At 35.1% G+C, this 17953-nt stretch overlaps 1 protein-coding gene and 1 pseudogene across 1 annotated transcript; one reads left to right on the forward strand and one right to left on the reverse strand.

The window, feature by feature from the left end:
• The first annotated feature begins 1458 nt into the window (after positions 1-1458).
• LOC145640625 (ent-kaurenoic acid oxidase 1-like) lies at positions 1459-10802 on the forward strand (annotated as a pseudogene).
• Positions 10317-17809, reverse strand: LOC145639421 (tRNA-specific adenosine deaminase TAD3-like). Its single transcript, XM_081690660.1, has 10 exons — positions 17727-17809; positions 16820-16928; positions 16540-16591; positions 16271-16341; positions 14841-14962; positions 13532-13614; positions 13303-13402; positions 12265-12705; positions 11982-12088; positions 10317-11598 (listed from the first exon to the last, which is right to left on the reverse strand). The coding sequence occupies exons 2-10, from the start codon at positions 16890-16892 to the stop codon at positions 11412-11414; spliced, it is 1236 nt and encodes a 411-aa protein (XP_081546786.1). The 5' UTR covers positions 16893-16928; positions 17727-17809; the 3' UTR covers positions 10317-11411.
• Between the last annotated feature and the right edge of the window lie 144 nt (positions 17810-17953).

Genomic DNA, 17953 nt, shown 5'->3' on the forward strand with positions numbered 1-17953 from the left:
TGGAGCATTTACCAATTCATTTTCCATATGAGGGCAAGTTATGTGGACCTGTTCAATATCGGTGGATGTATCCTTTCGAAAGGTAAATCAAAGGTCCTTTCTCAACTCTTACTTTCATCTCTTTCATTGATTTTCGTTACTTATACTTCTACGGCTACATAAACATAATTACAGGTTCCTCAATCACCTGAAACGAAAAATTGGTAATAAGGCTCATGTTGAAGGTTCCATATGCAACGCTTATCTCACTGAAGAGATATCAAACTTCTGCTCCAATTACTTTCAGCCCTTAGTTGACACAAAAACACGAGATCTAGGTCGAAATGTGAATGCTGATGTGGAATCCCCGGCTGACAACGATGAAATCCCAGAGTTGTTCACGGTGGATAAGGGTCGTGTGTCAAATTTGGGTAAAACTCGGTATTTAGATGACAAGGAACTCGAACGTGCTCATTTGTTCGTTTTAAGAAATACCGGCATTCTTGGTGAATACGAAAGGTATATTTTTTTAGGATAAACTTTTGAAAATCCCTTAAATTTAATATAATTGCTGCAATGATTAACCATGTGTCATTAATCTATTAGGCAGTTTGAGGACTACATTCTTAGTACTCGAACTTATTTGCGTCGAGAAGATGTCATGGAGAAATGTGAAAGTGAATTCCCTGATTGGTTTCATCACAAGGTGATAATACTTTTCGAACATTGCATATCGATTAATTTGTGATAATATAATATAATATATTTCATTTCAATTAGTGTGACGCTTGTATTCGTAACGGTTATAGGTGAGAGAACAAAAACCAAGTTCCGATGTGTTGCGAGCATTGTCTATGAGGCCTTTCAAGCGTGTTCGAACTTGGAACCAGATATTTGTCGGTGGCTTTAATTTCCACACAGAGTCCTATGGCAAACACAAATCTACGATGAATTACGGGGTGTGTGTCTTAAGTGAGGACGGTGGAGAGTACTTTGGCATTTTAAACGACATAATTGAACTTGTCTACACCGGTCCCGAAAAAGAGTACAAGACTATTTTGTTTAGTTGTAGTTGGATGGATTGTGGTAAAGGAATGAACATTCATGAACAATACAAGCTTGTCGAAGTAAATCATACTAAGAAGTATCCCAAGTATGATCCATTTGTCTTATCTTACCAAGTGTCTCAAGTGTATTATGCATCTTACCCTAGCCTTAAACGTGATCGGGTTCAATGGTGGGCTGTATTTAGAACTCAAGCAAGGTCGGTGATTGATGCTCCGGTGGATTTAGAGTTTTTGCAGGGTCCTTCACCACAAGTACATGCAACGCTTTGTCCACCAAATGACATTCCAGACTATGAACTTGATAGTGATGATGATGATGACGATGGCTTTATTATCTCAAGCGATGAAGAAGAAGAAGAAAGCATTGGCTCCAGTGACAGTGACGAAGAAGAGGACATCGATGTATTTTTAGATGACACTAGTGATAGTAATAATGATAGTGATAATGATAGTGGTAGTAGTGATAAGAGTAATGAAGAGGAGAATATGTAGTTACTCCTTTAACTATTGTCTTCGAATGTTTAGTTTTTAATGACTACTCGGACTTGTAATATTGCATTACATTTTTGGTCTCATTTTATTATTTTAATGTCTTATGGATCTAATTTATGAATTTACAATGTGCAATCATGGTACTAACAACTTTTTCAGGTGGTCATCATGGGAGGAGGAAATAAAGGAGAAACGTCCAAGAGGAGAAAGACTAAGGGGAAATCTCAGGTTGTACGTGTTGACGAGGATGAGTCAATGGAGGAAGAGGAGGCACATGATTTGGGGGCCTCTCAAGAAATCGTTAATCGGAGACAGATTCCTAGGCATGTACAAGGGAAACAGGAGCAACAGGAACAGGAGCTACAGGACCCGCATCCTAATGACTTGCTAGAGTTGGACCCTTCCACACTTTGGTGCGTATGTATTTGTATAATGAAATATCCTTAAATTCGTATTTACTTTGATAAAGTGAATTTGTATTACTTTAACCATGTTTTGTTCACTTTTTGTTGATTATCTACTTACATGAATGTCTATCCTTTATTATAGGTTTGATGATATCCCAGTGAAGAATGTGCTCTCCGACTCGCTAACCGGCTACTATGTTGAGCCTTGGAGGAATTATGGAGAGGTTGATGGAGATTCGAGAGAGCACTTTTGGAACTTGTTCAACGTATGATAACTTTAACCTAACATAATACATGTTTTATAAATTATATTGATGGAGTTGAATTTTGTAATAAAGACATTTTCTTGATTTGCAGAAAAAATTCAAGTGGGCACCTGAGTTAAACAACCAAATGAAGGACACTTTCGAAGAAAAGTTTGCAAATCGCCTACGTGACACGTTCTACAACATCACACACAGGCTGAATGGTCGCAGACCAAGATGGCTTAATAAGGATGTCCACGAAGCCATGATGCGAATTGTTGCCACCGATCCAGAATATAAGAAGCGGTCGGAACAAAACAAGAAGAACCGAAGAGGCAGATCCATGGAAAATGTCGTTGAACCGACCCACTTTCAAGGTTCAATGTCATCTGTACAACATGCTAAAAGGATGGTAAGGTTCCTACAATATGTCCAGTAACAATTAATTCATTTGTCTATTAATGAATTTTGGTGGGCTAATATGTTTTCATTGATTTTCTGCATGTATATATAAAGGCTGCAAAAAACCAAGGCCAATTACCAAATGCCCATGATCTTTTCTTGAAGAGACACTTCAAGGAAGTGCCTGGAAAAGGCCAAGTGGCTGCCAACAACAAAGCAAAAAGGATTGCGGTAAACACTTATTATATGAGTTGATATATGGCAAATTAGCAAAGTAGAACTCATTATATGCTTATTTGGATGATTTTGGATGAGTTAGGGTCGAAAATTGACATATGTGCTTATTTCTCTTAATTTCTATCCTTATGCACCTAAAAGTATGTGATATTGGAATGTTAGAAGAAAGAAACCTTACATTTGGTTGAAAACATAGAAAACAGGCATGGTTTTAGCCATATAGCCCAAATTTGGATGATTTTGGATGAGTTAGGGTCGAAAATTGACATATGTGCTTATTTCTCTTAATTTCTATCCTTAGGCACCTAAAAGCAATTGATATTGGAATGTTAGAAGAAAGAAACCTTACATTTGGTTGAAAACATAGAAAATAGGCATGGTTTTAGCCATATAGGCCAAATTTGGATGATTTTGGATGAGTTAGGGTCGAAAATTGACATATATGCTTATTTATCTTAATTTCTATCCTTAGGCACTTAAAAGTATGTGATATTGGAATGTTAGAAGAAAGAACGAGTCCATTTGCTTGAAAACATAGAAAATAGGCATGGTTTTAGCCATATTGCCCAAATTTGGATGATTTTGGATGAGTTAGGGTCGAAAATTGACATATGTGCTTATTTCTCTTAATTTCTATCCTTAGGCACCTAAAAGTATGTAATATTGGAATTTTAGAAGAAAGAACGAGTCCATTTTCTTGAAAACATAGAAAATAGGCATGGTTTTAGCCATATTGCTCAAATTTGGATGATTTTGGATGAGTTAGGGTCGAAAATTGACATATGTGCTTATTTCTCTTAATTTCTATCCTTAGGAACTTAAAAGTATGTGATATTGGAATGTTAGAAGAAAGAACGAGTCCATTTGCTTGAAAACATAGAAAATAGGCATGGTTTTAGCCATATAGGCCAAATTTGGATGATTTTGGATGAGTTAGGGTCGATATTTGACATATGTGCTTATTTCTCTTAATTTCTATCCTTAGGCACCTAAAAGCAATTGATATTGGAATGTTAGAAGAAAGAAACCTTACATTTGCTTGAAAACATAGAAAATAGGCATGGTTTTAGCCATATTGCCCAAATTTGGATGATTTTGGATTATTTTGGATGAGTTAGGGTCGAAAATTGACATATGTGCTTATTTCTCTTAATTTCTATCCTTAGGCACCTAAAAGTATGTGATATTGGAATGTTAGAAGAAAGAACGAGTCCATTTGCTTGAAAACATAGAAAATAGGCATGGTTTTAGCCATATAGGCCAAATTTGGATGATTTTGGATGAGTTAGGGTCGAAAATTGACATATGTGCTTATTTCTCTTTATTTCTATCCTTAGGCACCTAAAAGTATGTGATATTGGAATATTAGAAGAAAGAACGAGTCCATTTGCTTGAAAACATAGAAAATAGGCATGGTTTTAGCCATATAGGCCAAATTTGGATGATTTTGGATGAGTTAGGGTCGATATTTGACATATGTGCTTATTTCTCTTAATTTCTATCCTTAGGCACCTAAAAGAAATTGATATTGGAATGTTAGAAGAAAGAAACCTTACATTTGCTTGAAAACATAGAAAATAGGCATGGTTTTAGCCATATAGGCCAAATTTGGATGATTTTGGATGAGTTAGGGTCGAAAATTGACATATGTGCTTATTTCTCTTAATTTCTATCCTTACGCACCTATAAGTATGTGATATTGGAATGTTAGAAGAAAGAACGAGCCCATTTTCTTGAAAACTTAGAAAATAGGCATGGTTTTAGCCATATAGGCCAAATTTGGATGATTTTGGATGAGTTAGGGTCGAAAATTGACTTATGTGCTTATTTCTCTTTATTTCTATCCTTAGGCACCTAAAAGTATGTGATATTGGAATGTTAGAAGAAAGAAACCTTACCTTATATTGTTGGTTGTTTTTTTAACAATATTTTTTATTATCTTCAATATTTTGTAGGAGACCTACCAGAAGAAACTTGAAGAAACAAGGAGTCGGGGGATTCAGAAGAGTCCCAATGAGTTGTACTGGGAGTCGGTGGGTGGGCGCAATAAGAAGGGGCGTGTGAAGGGACTTGGCCAAAGTGCAGAGCTCTACTATGGCAAACAGATGGGTCGAGGTTCCCGTTCTTCACAGCAATACACGTCGTCTGTCATTTCTCAAATGCAAGACCAGATGGAACACAGGGTGCAAGCTCTCCAAACTCAAATGGAAGCCCGAATGGCTGAAATGGAGAGGAGATACAAGGAGAGTATGGATGAGATGATGAGTCGTCTCACCAACAACGACTCATGTTCCACCATTCATCCTCAGCATCGAGACCCTAGGGACGACCCGGGTAGTGGTGGAGCAGGCCAGGGTTTCCAGGCGATTGCGTAGCTTAGCTTTAGTCTAGCATAGAATCACTCTAACCTAGCTTTTGTTTGGTATAGATACCAAAATGTGGACTATCTTTTGTACTAGGACATAATTATTATATATATATGTACATAAATATAATTTCGTAGGTCGGTAATTAATTTTTTTAAAACAAAAATTTCAGGACTCAATATTTAGTTTTTTTTTTTTGTCGATTTATCATTAAAAAAATTCAGGTTTGAAAATGCAGAAAATTACAGAAATTTGTTTTGGGCTATTTTTCTAATTTACGACGGAAAATCTGTCGCAAACTATATATTTACGATGGAATTTTCTGTCGTAATTTATAATTTGCGACGGAAAATTCTGTCGGCAATATATGGTTTGCGACGGAATTTTCTGTCGCAAAATATAATTTACGACGGAAAATTCCGTCGCAAAATATACATTTCGTAAATATATAGTTTGCGACGGATTTTCCGTCGTAAATTATATTTTGCGAGGCTTTTTTCCGTCGTAAATTATAAATTACGACAGAAAATTCCGTCGTAAATTATAAATTACGACAGAAAATTCCGTCGTAAATTAAAAGTTGCGACGGAAATGTTTCCGTCGGAAGCTTGCGACGGATCTTCAATAAAGGCCAATTTCAAGTCCGACGATATTATTTCCGTCGTAAAGTAGGTTTACGACAGAAATTCCGTCGCAATATGGCCATTTTCCTACGAAGGGTTTTTCGACGACCATTTACGACGAAATTCCGTCGTAACCCTACTTTACGACGGAATTGACATATGTTACGACGAACTTTTTCCGTCGCAATTTTGCTGTTTTCTTGTAGTGCAAATCTGATTTTTGTGCCTCATAATTGTTATCCAAATCTTACATGGTTACAACCCTTAAATATTTTTTTTTTTAAATTGAGATATATCATAAGCACAATTCTGAGATATAAAGAAAAAGATATGATCGAAATACCAAACTCTATCCAAAACCAACATCCTTACACTATTTTGGCCATATTTTTTTATCCAGAAAAGATATTGACATGATTTTTCCAACGATATATTATTTGCCTTAATTCAAGTTTAGAATCAAAAGTTGTGATAAAAATAAAAACCGCAAAACAAGAATTTTGCCGCGGCTCGCTAAAAAGTTGCGACGTGACAAACTTTGTCGCTTAGCAACAGAAATGTCATGACACAATAGTGGCTAATGTGGCGCGGTGGTTTGGTGGTTTTGGAAATACAATTTCTATCTTTTCCCCGTTTTATTCCTGTAAATACCGTAGTCTTTCAAAGTTTACGGACATTGTTTTTTGCTCACCTTCACTCTAATACTGTTATTTGCTTAATCTTCCATAAATCCTTCTAAACCTTTTAAAATTCCTCGTTGAAGTGTTCCTAGACATCAATGCTTCACACGAAGCTCTATTGGCGGTCCACGGCGTGAAAGGTTGATAAAAAAACTCTAAGGGGTTTCAATCTAAATTCAATTCGATATGTTTTATTTAATTTAATAGGAACCTAAACCGGTTGTCCAAATTATCTTATAGGCGTGTTTTTTAATTGCATATTCCCAATTAAACATGCAATATAGGTGACCAAAGCAATAGAATAAATTAAATAAATTTAATAAGAGTGCATAATGAAATTGGAAGCTAACCAATGCTAATGCTATAGTAATTAGAGAACGAATTAAAAACATCATAAACATGATACTAAATAATTATTAACAAAATCCTAAGCATGGTACTAACAAGATTAATACAACACCTAAATATGATACTAATAATAATTATTAGTTCCCTAAACATGATGCTAGGCAAGAACATAACTCGTAGAATAAATTAAATGAAACAATAATTAAATCTAGTTACTTCGATTGTGAAACCTTACAATGCAACTATATCATGAATAAACGATTTTTAAAATTTAATAAAATATATAAATCAAAATTTACTAAAACAAATTAAATTGAGTTTAGATTGAAACGAACCCTCAGAGTTTATCATCAACCTTTTCACGCCGTAGACCGTCGATAGAGGTTTGGGTAAAGTATTGATGTCTAGGAACACTTGAAGGAGGAATTGTGAAAGATTTGTGAGATAAGAGTTTAAGAGAAGAAGAATATGATAGAGAATGTGAGGAGAAAACGGTGCCCGTAACCCTAAAAAAGCTACCGTATATATAAAAATAAAACAGGGAAAAGATAAAAATCTTATGGATTTCTAAGCAAGAATCAAGTGTTCCTTTAATTTCTTTCAATACGTACTTACTCGAACCAAATGGCGATGAAAGGTTTTACTTATCATCAGGTTTCATGGTTGGGTGCATGAATCAAAACTTGGGGATAAGAGGTATAGTTTGCCACCGGGTGACTTTGGCTTGCCTTTTATAGGTAATATGTGCTCTTTTCTGGCAGCTTTTAAGTCCTCTAATCCAGACTCTTTTGTCAACACCTTTTTCGTCAGGTTACTATTTATCTATTCTCTTGTCAGTTTACTTATTTAAGCAATTTATTACTTATTCTTATTTGATTGAAATTAATCATGCCATATTAGAGAAAAAAAATTCATATCAAACTAGGCTAGATTATCTTGTTTGTGTACGCTCAACTCTCTATAATTTTGTGTTAATAAAGAAAATTTGTAAAATTGTAGTACTGTATTTGTGTTAATGCACATGGTACATTTAATTTTAGAAGACAACCTATTTACTCAACAAATTTTAGTAATTGTTTAATAATCAATGTTTTTTTTTTGAAAGCTAATGATCAATGTTTAGTTGGTCGGTTTTTTTTTTTTTTTGTTTCTTTTTTCTTTTTAAATATTTTTGTTAATACAAATCTTTGCAAATTGGAAAAAAAAAAATTGATTGTTAAAAAAAAAAAGTTTATATAAGAGGTAGAAGTCAAGAAGGTGGGTGGACCAGCCCAGTGGCCCACTTATGACTTTGATTTTCGTTTTTATGGGCTCACAGGAACCTAGACCGGCCATTGGTGACTCTATTTAGACGTAGCAACGGGTTATTTGGGTCGGATACGGTCAAGTCAATTTCAAGTTAGGTAACATTCGGGCTGTGCTTGGGTTGGTTCGGGTCTGGTCAATTCAAGTTTCGGCCAGCTTGGGTTGGATTACTTTTGGGTCAAGTGTGTTCATGTTAAAATCGGATCGTTCATTTTGTGTTGTTAATGTGGATTAAGCTCAAATCAATAATTCAATTTGGTTTGTGAGTTCAATTAATTGAGGATTTTAGTCATTTTTGGCACCAGACATTTTTAATTCGGGTATTTGTTAATTTAGTTTAGAATATTTCGGATATCAGGTTTGTTCAGGTACAACAATTCAGGTTAAAATCATATCGGGTCAATTTTAGGCCGAGTCAACTTCGAGTTGTGCACAATCGTGTCGGGTCATTTTGGGTATAGGGTCAACTCCACTTTTGGGTCGGGTCAGGTATATTTCGGGTTTTGGATCAATTTTCGAGTCACGTGATGGGTCAGGGTTGCCAGCTCTAACTCTATGGATGCAAAAGGAATTACTCGAATTTGCTGACTTAATTTATTTATTTTTCAAAGAAAAATATACAAAGGTTAAGGGAGTCTTCCCTCATGATTGAAATTTGCTCATACAGTGGTTAAGTTTTTTTTTTTTTTTGAAAGAATACTGTGGTTAAGTTGATAATTTATTGTGTCAAAAAAAAAAGTTGATAATTTAAGATCATTTTAATTTATTTTACTTATACATTTAACATTTAATTGTATGTTTGGATGTGCAGATTTGGCAAAACAGGAATTTACAAAGCCTTCATGTTTGGGAGTCCAAGCATAATTGTGACTACACCTGATATATGCAGAAAAGTCTTGATTGATGATGAACATTTCAAGCCTGGCTGGCCAATGTCAACTGAGGAGTTGATCGGTCGGAATTCCTTCATTGTTATCCCCTCCGAAGATCACAAGCGTCTTAGGAAATTAACTGCTGCTCCTTTAAATGGACATGCAGCACTATCAAACTACATAGAGTACATAGAAGAAATCTCAAAAACTACTTTGGATAAGTTGAGCAAAATGGGAGAAATCGAGTTTCTTAATCAACTTCGAAAGTTAACTTTTCGTATCATCACGTACATCTTTCTGAGTTCAGAGAGCGAGTCTATCTTGGAGGCTTTAGAAAAGGAGTACACAACACTTAACCATGGCCTTCGCGCCATGGCAATTAATATCCCTGGATTTGCATACCATAGTGCACTTAAGGTATTATTGGAAAATTTGTTTGTGTTTGCAACATTTCAATATGCTTGCTTTAGTCATCAATTTCTTTCTATCTAATGTATATATGATCATGGATGAAAATTTTCACTAGGCTCGGAAGAATCTCATGGCAGTGTTACAAGCAATAATAGATGAACGAAGGGCAGTGAAGAGAGACGGTGTTGCTGTCAAAGCCAAGAGAGATATGATGGATGAATTATTTGAAGTTAGAGATGAAAATGGGAGAAAATTGAGTGATGAATAAGAGATTATAGATCTTTTGATCATGTATTTAAATGCAGGACATGAATCATCTGCTCATACCATTATGTGGGCTACTGTCTTATTACAGCAGAATCCTGAAATTTTTCAGAAAGCCAAGGTACTAAAACACTTCAAATCGTGCACTTCATCCTATGATTAATCAAATATGAGTCAGTTTTTCCACGTCTAAACTTAACTACTTAGATAACACTCACAATTCTATGCATCACCAAATCGTCGGATTTCAGGCAGAGCAGGAAGATATTATAAAGAACAGACCAGCAGGACAGAAAGGACTGACTCTGAAAGAAACCTGAAAAATTCCTTATTTGTCTCAGGTAAGTACTAAGTACTCTTGTAAAAAAAAAATAAGAAAAGTACTAAGTACTAGCTTTCTCCTCACATCCCACCTTATCTTTGAGTTTGCATTCTTCGCTGACCTAACCATTTCTTCTATGAAATTAAGGTTGTAGATGAAACACTCAGGTGGTTGACATTCACATTCGTAGTCTTTCGTGAGGCAATATCAGACTGCATGATAAATGGTTAGATACATATTCAAACACATTTAACTTGTATATAGTAAAAAAAAAAAAAAGTAAGCTAACAAAAAGAAAGTTCTACAGGTTATACTATCCCTAAAGGATGGAAAGTGTTGATATGGTTTAGGACTTGCCATTTAGATCCCAAAGTTTGGCCCGAGCCTATGAAGTTCAATCCCTCCAGATGGGATGTAAGTTAAACTAAATCTCTTCTCATAACAAAGACTTAACGTACAAAAACTAAATACTACGTTTATGTTGTAGGACGTTGTTCCAAAAGTAGGGACTTTCCTTCCTTTTGGTGCTGGGAGCAGACTGTGTCCTGGGAACGATCTCGCCAAACTCGAAATTTCAATTTTTCTCCACCATTTTCTCCTTGCTTACAGGTAATTTAAAATAGTTTTGAAGTTTTTTTTCACTTGGAATCATGCACTGGGCTTAAAATTTTGTGGCAAAATTGTGATGCAGGTTGGAGAGGAGCAATCCCGAGTGCCAGGTGCAGTTCTTGCCCCATAGAAGACCAAAAGATGCCTGCTTAGCTAGAGTAAAAAAAATATGAGCTTCTTTCATTTAAGTTCTGCCAAAATAAAGCAAGGAGTTGTAACGTTTATTTGAGACTGATGTGTAGGCTTCAACATGTTTACTGTTTTATTTTCGGATTTGAACATTTTGGTAATAGTAATATCATGCTATCTCTCCTTAAGGGGGAAAAAAAAAAAAAAAAAAAAAAAAAGTAGGTCACAATTAAAATTTTGTTGTCTAATCTTAACAACTACCACCATTTCTACCTTTACAGTATAAAAATGATAATCATATAAAGATCTTAGAAATGGTGTTTCTCCCCAATAAAATCTCTGTATAGATTAAACTCTAACCATCCCAAGTGAGGGAGCTGACACAAATCAAATTACTAAGAGCCAATTCTATAATCCATATAAAAAAAACAGTTCCCGAAAAGTCTAAAATACAACAATCTGTTAAATGATAACCGAACAGAAGTATTATATATGTATGATCACCATTTTCCTCATCCCTCCCTATGAGAAAGAGCTGTTAGATGATGGCATTGAATGGAGCATACCTAAGGACGTTAAGCTGGATGACAATGTCTATTTGTCTAATGATCAATCTCAGATGCAGGTATTTCCTTTTTTTTCTCAGCATCTCTCTACTGTTGTTGATCCTCCAAAACTGGCAGATCTTTATCATGCAGTATAACTCGGAAAACTGCATAGTGATGATTCAAACTTTTCTCACCCTGTAGTCTGTATACAGTGCCCAAAGCACCCGCATTTGGATTTGGAAAAGCATAGAATATACGCCTTATTCTTTGATGAACAAGAGCCATGGCACACCTGAAATTCAATGGTTCAGTCCATGTCATAACTAAATATGCATGTACCCTTTTCCTAAATCCTAATTCCCTACCTTATTTCTTTTCTGCCAACACATTATTCAATCAAGGAAATTATGGTTTGAAAATCTTTCCTCACATAGGCTTATATAACAGGATCAATAAATTTTTCAAGATCAAAACAGATGCATCAAAAGGTCTAATGCGACAAAATCATGTAATTATATAAAATTGCCAGACTTAAATAAATCACACATCAAACCAAAAGTTCTCGTGGATATGATGATAAAAATTTTGATTACTTTACATATAAACAATCCCCTACCCCTTCTACATTCTCTTCTCAAAAAAGGTTATTTAAGAAGATAGTTTTGTAGGACTTACATTGCACATGGCTCCCAAGCAAGATATATATCATAACCTGTACACAGGTAAGGTCTTTCTGATTTGGAAAGAAAACCATCAGCTGGAACATCAACACCACTCTTCACCTGATATACAGAATGTTTCAGATTAAAGAAAGACAGCAATTCTCTCATAACTGATTCGTAAATAGAACAATCACATAACATGCAATCAAATTCATGTCAGGCAAGTCTACTGAGCACTGCACCGAAAAATATTGTTTGAGATTAACTCGATAGTAAACAAAAATATAATAACTCACATTTGCTAAATTAGTCTTCTGTCGCTTGACTGGCAATCCTACAGCCGAAGTCACATTAGGACTCAACTGAACAGATTCCTCATTAGCTTCTCCTATAGTTGGGAACAAACGTCTATCCCTTGCTGCAGAATATTCAATGGCTACCATAGCAGCATGTCGCAAGGGGTGCCAAAAGCAAGACCTTGATGACGACAGATTTTGCTGTGTCCACTGCCATGGGTTCAAACAAGAAATGCTGCTGCATGATGTTTTGGAAACATTAAAAGATCCATTCAATGATGATGATCCATTAGCATAAGTATGAGATGTTGAGGCTTCATCCACATCTAGGGACTGTGCTTCATGGCCATCAAGACGCATGTTCCATGAAGAGATTTCATCACAAGCACTAGTAATTACTTGATTTGAGGATGGATCCACAATAACCGCAGCATTGACAAACTGCCTTGTACAAAAATAATGGTTCATAGTTACAAAACAACATTATACAGCATCTGCAGCCTTCAGACACAAACAATCCAACCCTTGGAGATATAATGATATATTTTACCTTCCTGCCACAAGATTGCACCATCATGATAACCTTACAATTTCTTGAGCTAATATCTAATAATCATTTAATATTAATCTGAATCCATTTATTTAGTTGAAACTGTAGAAATTGAAACTAGGAGTGATAAGGTATGCATATGTTTTCTCATTACATAGCACTTCACTGCTAAAGTATATTGCAAGATGGTTTTTCACACAGAAGGGTATCAATCTGGGAAAAGGATGACAAAACTGAGCTAGTCACCTAAAAGCTAGAAGTTGCTGATTGGACAGGTAATGTTAACGTACGAATATTTTTCTGATTTTTAAGTACTAACTCAAGAAAATGCAAACAACAAATTGGCATACGTCAATATGCCTAGGTTTATGTAAGAAAGGTTAACAAATTTCAATTAAGAGTGCTGAAGTTTCAGCAGTTTCAGCCACTAAAACCAACGTTCTTCAAGAAATAAGAGCTCAGTTGATTTATCTGGGAAGTAACCGTACCTGATTGCCAGCAGATTTTGCCAACTTAAGTGCAAAATTCATGTAGTTAAATATTCTAGTTGAGTTTTCTTCACTAAAGTCAGTGATGCCCTCAATGTTGCTGTATTGTGGATGACAAAAGCAAGTAAGTGAATTACAAAGGGACTGGATAACAGAAATTAAACTTATAAAGTACAAGCTTTTTTAAAAAAAAAATTCAGGCACTTGATAAGGATGTCTGGCATCTTACTATGTTGGAGGATGAAATGATGTGGGCCATAATTTGCATTGTTCTTCCCACTCTTCTTTAGTTGTCGCAGCATATTTGCAAACCTACAAATTCAAGGAAAAAAAAATGAAACTGCAAAACTCTCCCAACTTAGATTGCAACATGGTAGCAATACCAGAGCAAAGAAAATTTCAATGCTTGCATACACACCCCAAGGTCACCACCCCTACTCCACTCCCCCAGCCAGCCCAACAAAAGGATAACCAGATAGGAGGAGGGAACAATGGTCTTCATGCACCTTTAACGTGGTAGACGTGAACCAGATAGCTAGGACGGAGAATATCTAAGTGTTGAAGGATGACACAGAGTAACCAGTAACCTAAAATTATCTGCATTCTCAGGACATATATGTTAGGTAATCAACTAATGGTTGATTCAGTTGGTTTGGCTGACCAGCTGGTATAGTAAGTTTGTATTCCCTACTCCATTTGTTCCTTAATGAAGACCCCATTCCTCCTAAAAGTCTTGTCCCATTAACTAGTCCATTTCTCATTTAGCGAAGAGTCCATCATCCATTAGTTCTTAGTCAATTCACTTTTAATTATCAAAAACCCCTATCTCACTACCTTCTTTTTCTTAAACAATGCTCCACTAAAATTCCTCACCTAAAAACCTGTGCCCAAGAGATTTGGGGTCTTTAATGAGGGACATAGGGGGCATTAATGAAGAGGCTTGGTGAAATTAATTGGTGTTATACTCTAAGCTATTTATGAGCAAATTAATCAACTTTTAGGCAAATTCCCAAAGCCAGTGAGAAAAAATTGCTCCAATATTTTTTTATTAGGGCTTTTTCACTACTTAAAGTTTTCTTTAACTATCATAACTTTCACGCGTAACACTTAAGCAATTACTCCGTAATAAAGTTATAGCAAAGCATTAGAGAAATCTTTATAATAATAATAATAATAATAATTTATTTTTTTTAAAAAAAAAAAAAAAAAAAAAAAAAAAACTCAACATTCCTGGTATTTTGATAAATAAGCTAACCATGTGGAATAAGAGGGCATCCTCCTAGATTGGCTGAAGCAATATGTACCATTGACTAAATAGATATAATAAGCTGGCTTGATGCATAATTTCTGACAATTTTTATTATTTTTCAAACTTCATCTCCTACTTCGGCTAAATTGATGTTAACAAACCATTTTTCTTCTAAGATCGTCACCAAAGATTATACCACCAAAGTAAACAGTAATTTTGTTAATAATTAATAAGCTTATTCTTCAAACTAACTACTATGGAGAAATGGAGTGATAATTTTATTACCCACTTGAGTAACAAAGGGACTCAACTGGTAACAATTGGTCAGCTCTCGCAAGTCCATGGGCATGCAACCCAGCTCGGTTCCATCCTCACCAGTTAGACATAAAATCACGGACAATTGAGTTTCCCCTGTCGTAACATAAAAAAGACCAAATAAGCATAATGCCTAGATAATGGCAATTGGAGGAGATTGGGTTCTTTATTCAAACAGTGCTTAAGAGTATATATTATGACTACACTAGTACTTAAGTAAATTAATGTAAAAAGAATTGACTCCAATCTGTTGCTAACCCCTAACCCCGTTGCTAACTGCTAAGAATTAACTAAGCTTAGACACCATTGATGGCAGAAAAAAAAGAAAAAAAGAAAAGAAGGTAATTATGATTTACAAAGCTGGACAGCTGGAGATTAAAAAACATAAAGTATATTGAAGCATCTGAGAAGCTTAATATTCTCCCATTTAGCTCTAAGCTAACTAAAAGTCTGCATAATATTCAACACAATCTTCTCTTTTTTTTTTGAAACACACGATCTTCTCTATTTAATATGCTCTATAAAAAGAATTAGAGAGCTTTTCCTTTAACAAACTACCTATCTTATAACTAGTTGATTATAATTCCTCCAACTAAAGTACCTCTCCTCCCCCTTTGTATTGATGCTTCACACCTGACCTTGCCAGCCCAACCTAACCCAATCAATACCTATTGTTGGGCCCGGGTCACCCACCTTGACGGGTTGCACACACACTCTACTCCATATTAGTACGATATTGTCTGCTTTGGGCCTAGCCCGCATGGATTTGTTTTAGGGCACCTTCCCAAAAGGCCTCATACTAATGGAGTGTGCACTCACTTATAAGGAGCTATTCACCTCCTTACTCCTTTCATGTGGGACTTGGGATGAACAACCCCATCACTTATGATGGAGGAAGCTATTTTCTTTCTTTTTTCCTTTCTCTCTACACAATAGATCTTTCAGCAATAATGCTTCCACAAAAATCAACATCATTAAGAAGGCAAACTGGAAAAGTATGAGTTATTTTCCACTAAGTTCATATACTACGTAATTAGGTTAACCTATGAGTGCATCTTTTAGCTGACACATAACAAGAGAGCATAAATTTATGATTCATAATAAAAAATTTGTTCATCCGAAGTCTCACAACAGAAATTTGAAGATAAACCAGAACATAGGAATGAGCTACAGTTGGTATGATAACAGCTAGATGTTATGCTGATATCCCCTTCCATCATACGATTACAAGTAAAATAGTATTTTTTTTTTCTCACATACCCTATATTTCAAAAGCCACATGGTTAAAATACAGTCCACAAAATAATGGAAAACCTCGTCAAAGATTCACAGAACTCTGGTTTGAAGAAACAAACACCCAAATGTAAAAAGCAAGCAAGAGTGGAAAACAACAAGAAAACCTACCATCTTTACAACTCTTACGCACTCGTTTCACATGTCGAAGATTCTCCAATGGGGCAATTTTATTCAATTTCCTACACATTGAAATAGTAGCATGGAATTTGAGAGGAAATATATAGGAATGGAAATTCACTCAGATTGATTTTGAGATAGAACTGTACAAGTCACAGGAAGTACCAACTATAAATTATGAAAATTTGGTGTCCACACATAAGATTGGATAAAAATTCTCCTCGTTATAATAATAAGAAAGACGAAGAATCATAGTATACCTGACTAAAGTGTTGGCAAGTTTTGGATCTATATCTGATGCAAAGACATCAACTGGGTAACAAAATAGTACAAAAATGCACAATCAATAGACTAAGAAAAAAATAGAAACTGCAGGAGAAGCAACAACAAAATAAAACTAAGTATAAATTCCACAATCTATGAGACATTAAGTTCTCAAACTCAAAGCGAACCAAGCATAGGACTCTTGACCATTATTACTCCTTCCTTAATCCTTATTAAATATCAAAAGAAGGCGGGTAATCAAGAGGGAAAACAAACCTGTAGATTGTTGGGTGGGTAAGAAAGGTGACTTTGCCGGGATATGGATGATATCCCAATTACTATTGACCATCCTATCAAACAAAATCGACTCTTCGAGCTTTAAATCCTGTCAGAGTCACAGATTGGATACAGCAGGAATTTGTCACAGAAATTCAGGGTTGAACAAGAATTGAATGAAACAATGCAAATATGCAATGCACTAATTAAAGCAGCTTATTTGAGCAGGGTTACTTGATCCATCTACAACAATTTTTCTATTCCAATGGTAAACTACATGGTTGCAATTTTAATTAATTTGCAAGCAACTCCCTTTTGTAAACCATTGGAGATGCTAATGCTCCAAATTTTTTTAAAAAATTCATCTTCTATTCTTCTCCATATGCATTTCAAGGACAAGAATTAAATTGCAGAGTCACTCTCAAATAAAAATTCCCCAAAATATTCGTTTATTACCCTCCTCCCTACTCTTAAACATTGACTCATTGAGTACAAAGCTAATCCTCCAAAAAGGAGTCCATTGTTAATAAGGTAAGTGATACTCGAATTTCATCAATCGCAATTTTTGTCATTTTGTATTAAAAACTTGAATCTTTACTGTAAGTTTTGGTTTTTATCTTTATTTTCATACATAATTTGCAGCAATTGAAGAAAGGAGAAAAGATTGTTATTTACCCAAATTTTCAATTTTCAATGCACTAATTAAACAATAAACAAGTTCCCAAAACAATTATTCATACCAAATCATAAAAATAAAAAAAAAATTAAAAAAAAAAAAAAAACAGCCAAAACCCTAAATTTCAACACCAAAAATTTGCAACAAATGTGTAAAATTTGAAGGTGTCATTGGCACAACTGAAGCGGGCCTAATAGGAGAATGGGATGAAGAACTAAGAAGGAGAAATACCTTCAACAATGGCGGAAGAACAAGAATGGATTTAGAAGAGCAAAAAAAAAAATGGAGGGAGAGACTGAGGTAGGAAAAAACCGTGGAAATGGAAGCGAGGTGAATACTGACTAAACCAGAAATGACTATTATGCCCATGTGCATAGATCTATAATCTGTCCTGAATCCTGATTGGGTCGGGTCTATTTCAAATACTCGTAAATTATTATGCGATTTTATTTTTTATT

This window comes from Chenopodium album, chromosome 7 (assembly GCF_948465745.1).
Source record: "Chenopodium album chromosome 7, dcCheAlbu1.1, whole genome shotgun sequence".
Classification (NCBI taxonomy): Eukaryota; Viridiplantae; Streptophyta; class Magnoliopsida; order Caryophyllales; family Amaranthaceae; genus Chenopodium; species Chenopodium album.

Excerpts from the sequence above, each read along its gene's own strand:
- LOC145639421 (XM_081690660.1), bottom strand. The coding sequence starts at position 16,892 with ATGGTCAATAGTAATTGGGATATCATCCATATCCCGGCAAAGTCACCT. Across the intron at positions 16,342-16,539 it reads CTTGCCAACACTTTAGTCAG|GAAATTGAATAAAATTGCCC; the intron begins GTATACTATGAT and ends TTCAATGTGTAG. Across the intron at positions 12,089-12,264 it reads AGAAGACTAATTTAGCAAAT|GTGAAGAGTGGTGTTGATGT; the intron begins GTGAGTTATTAT and ends TCTGTATATCAG.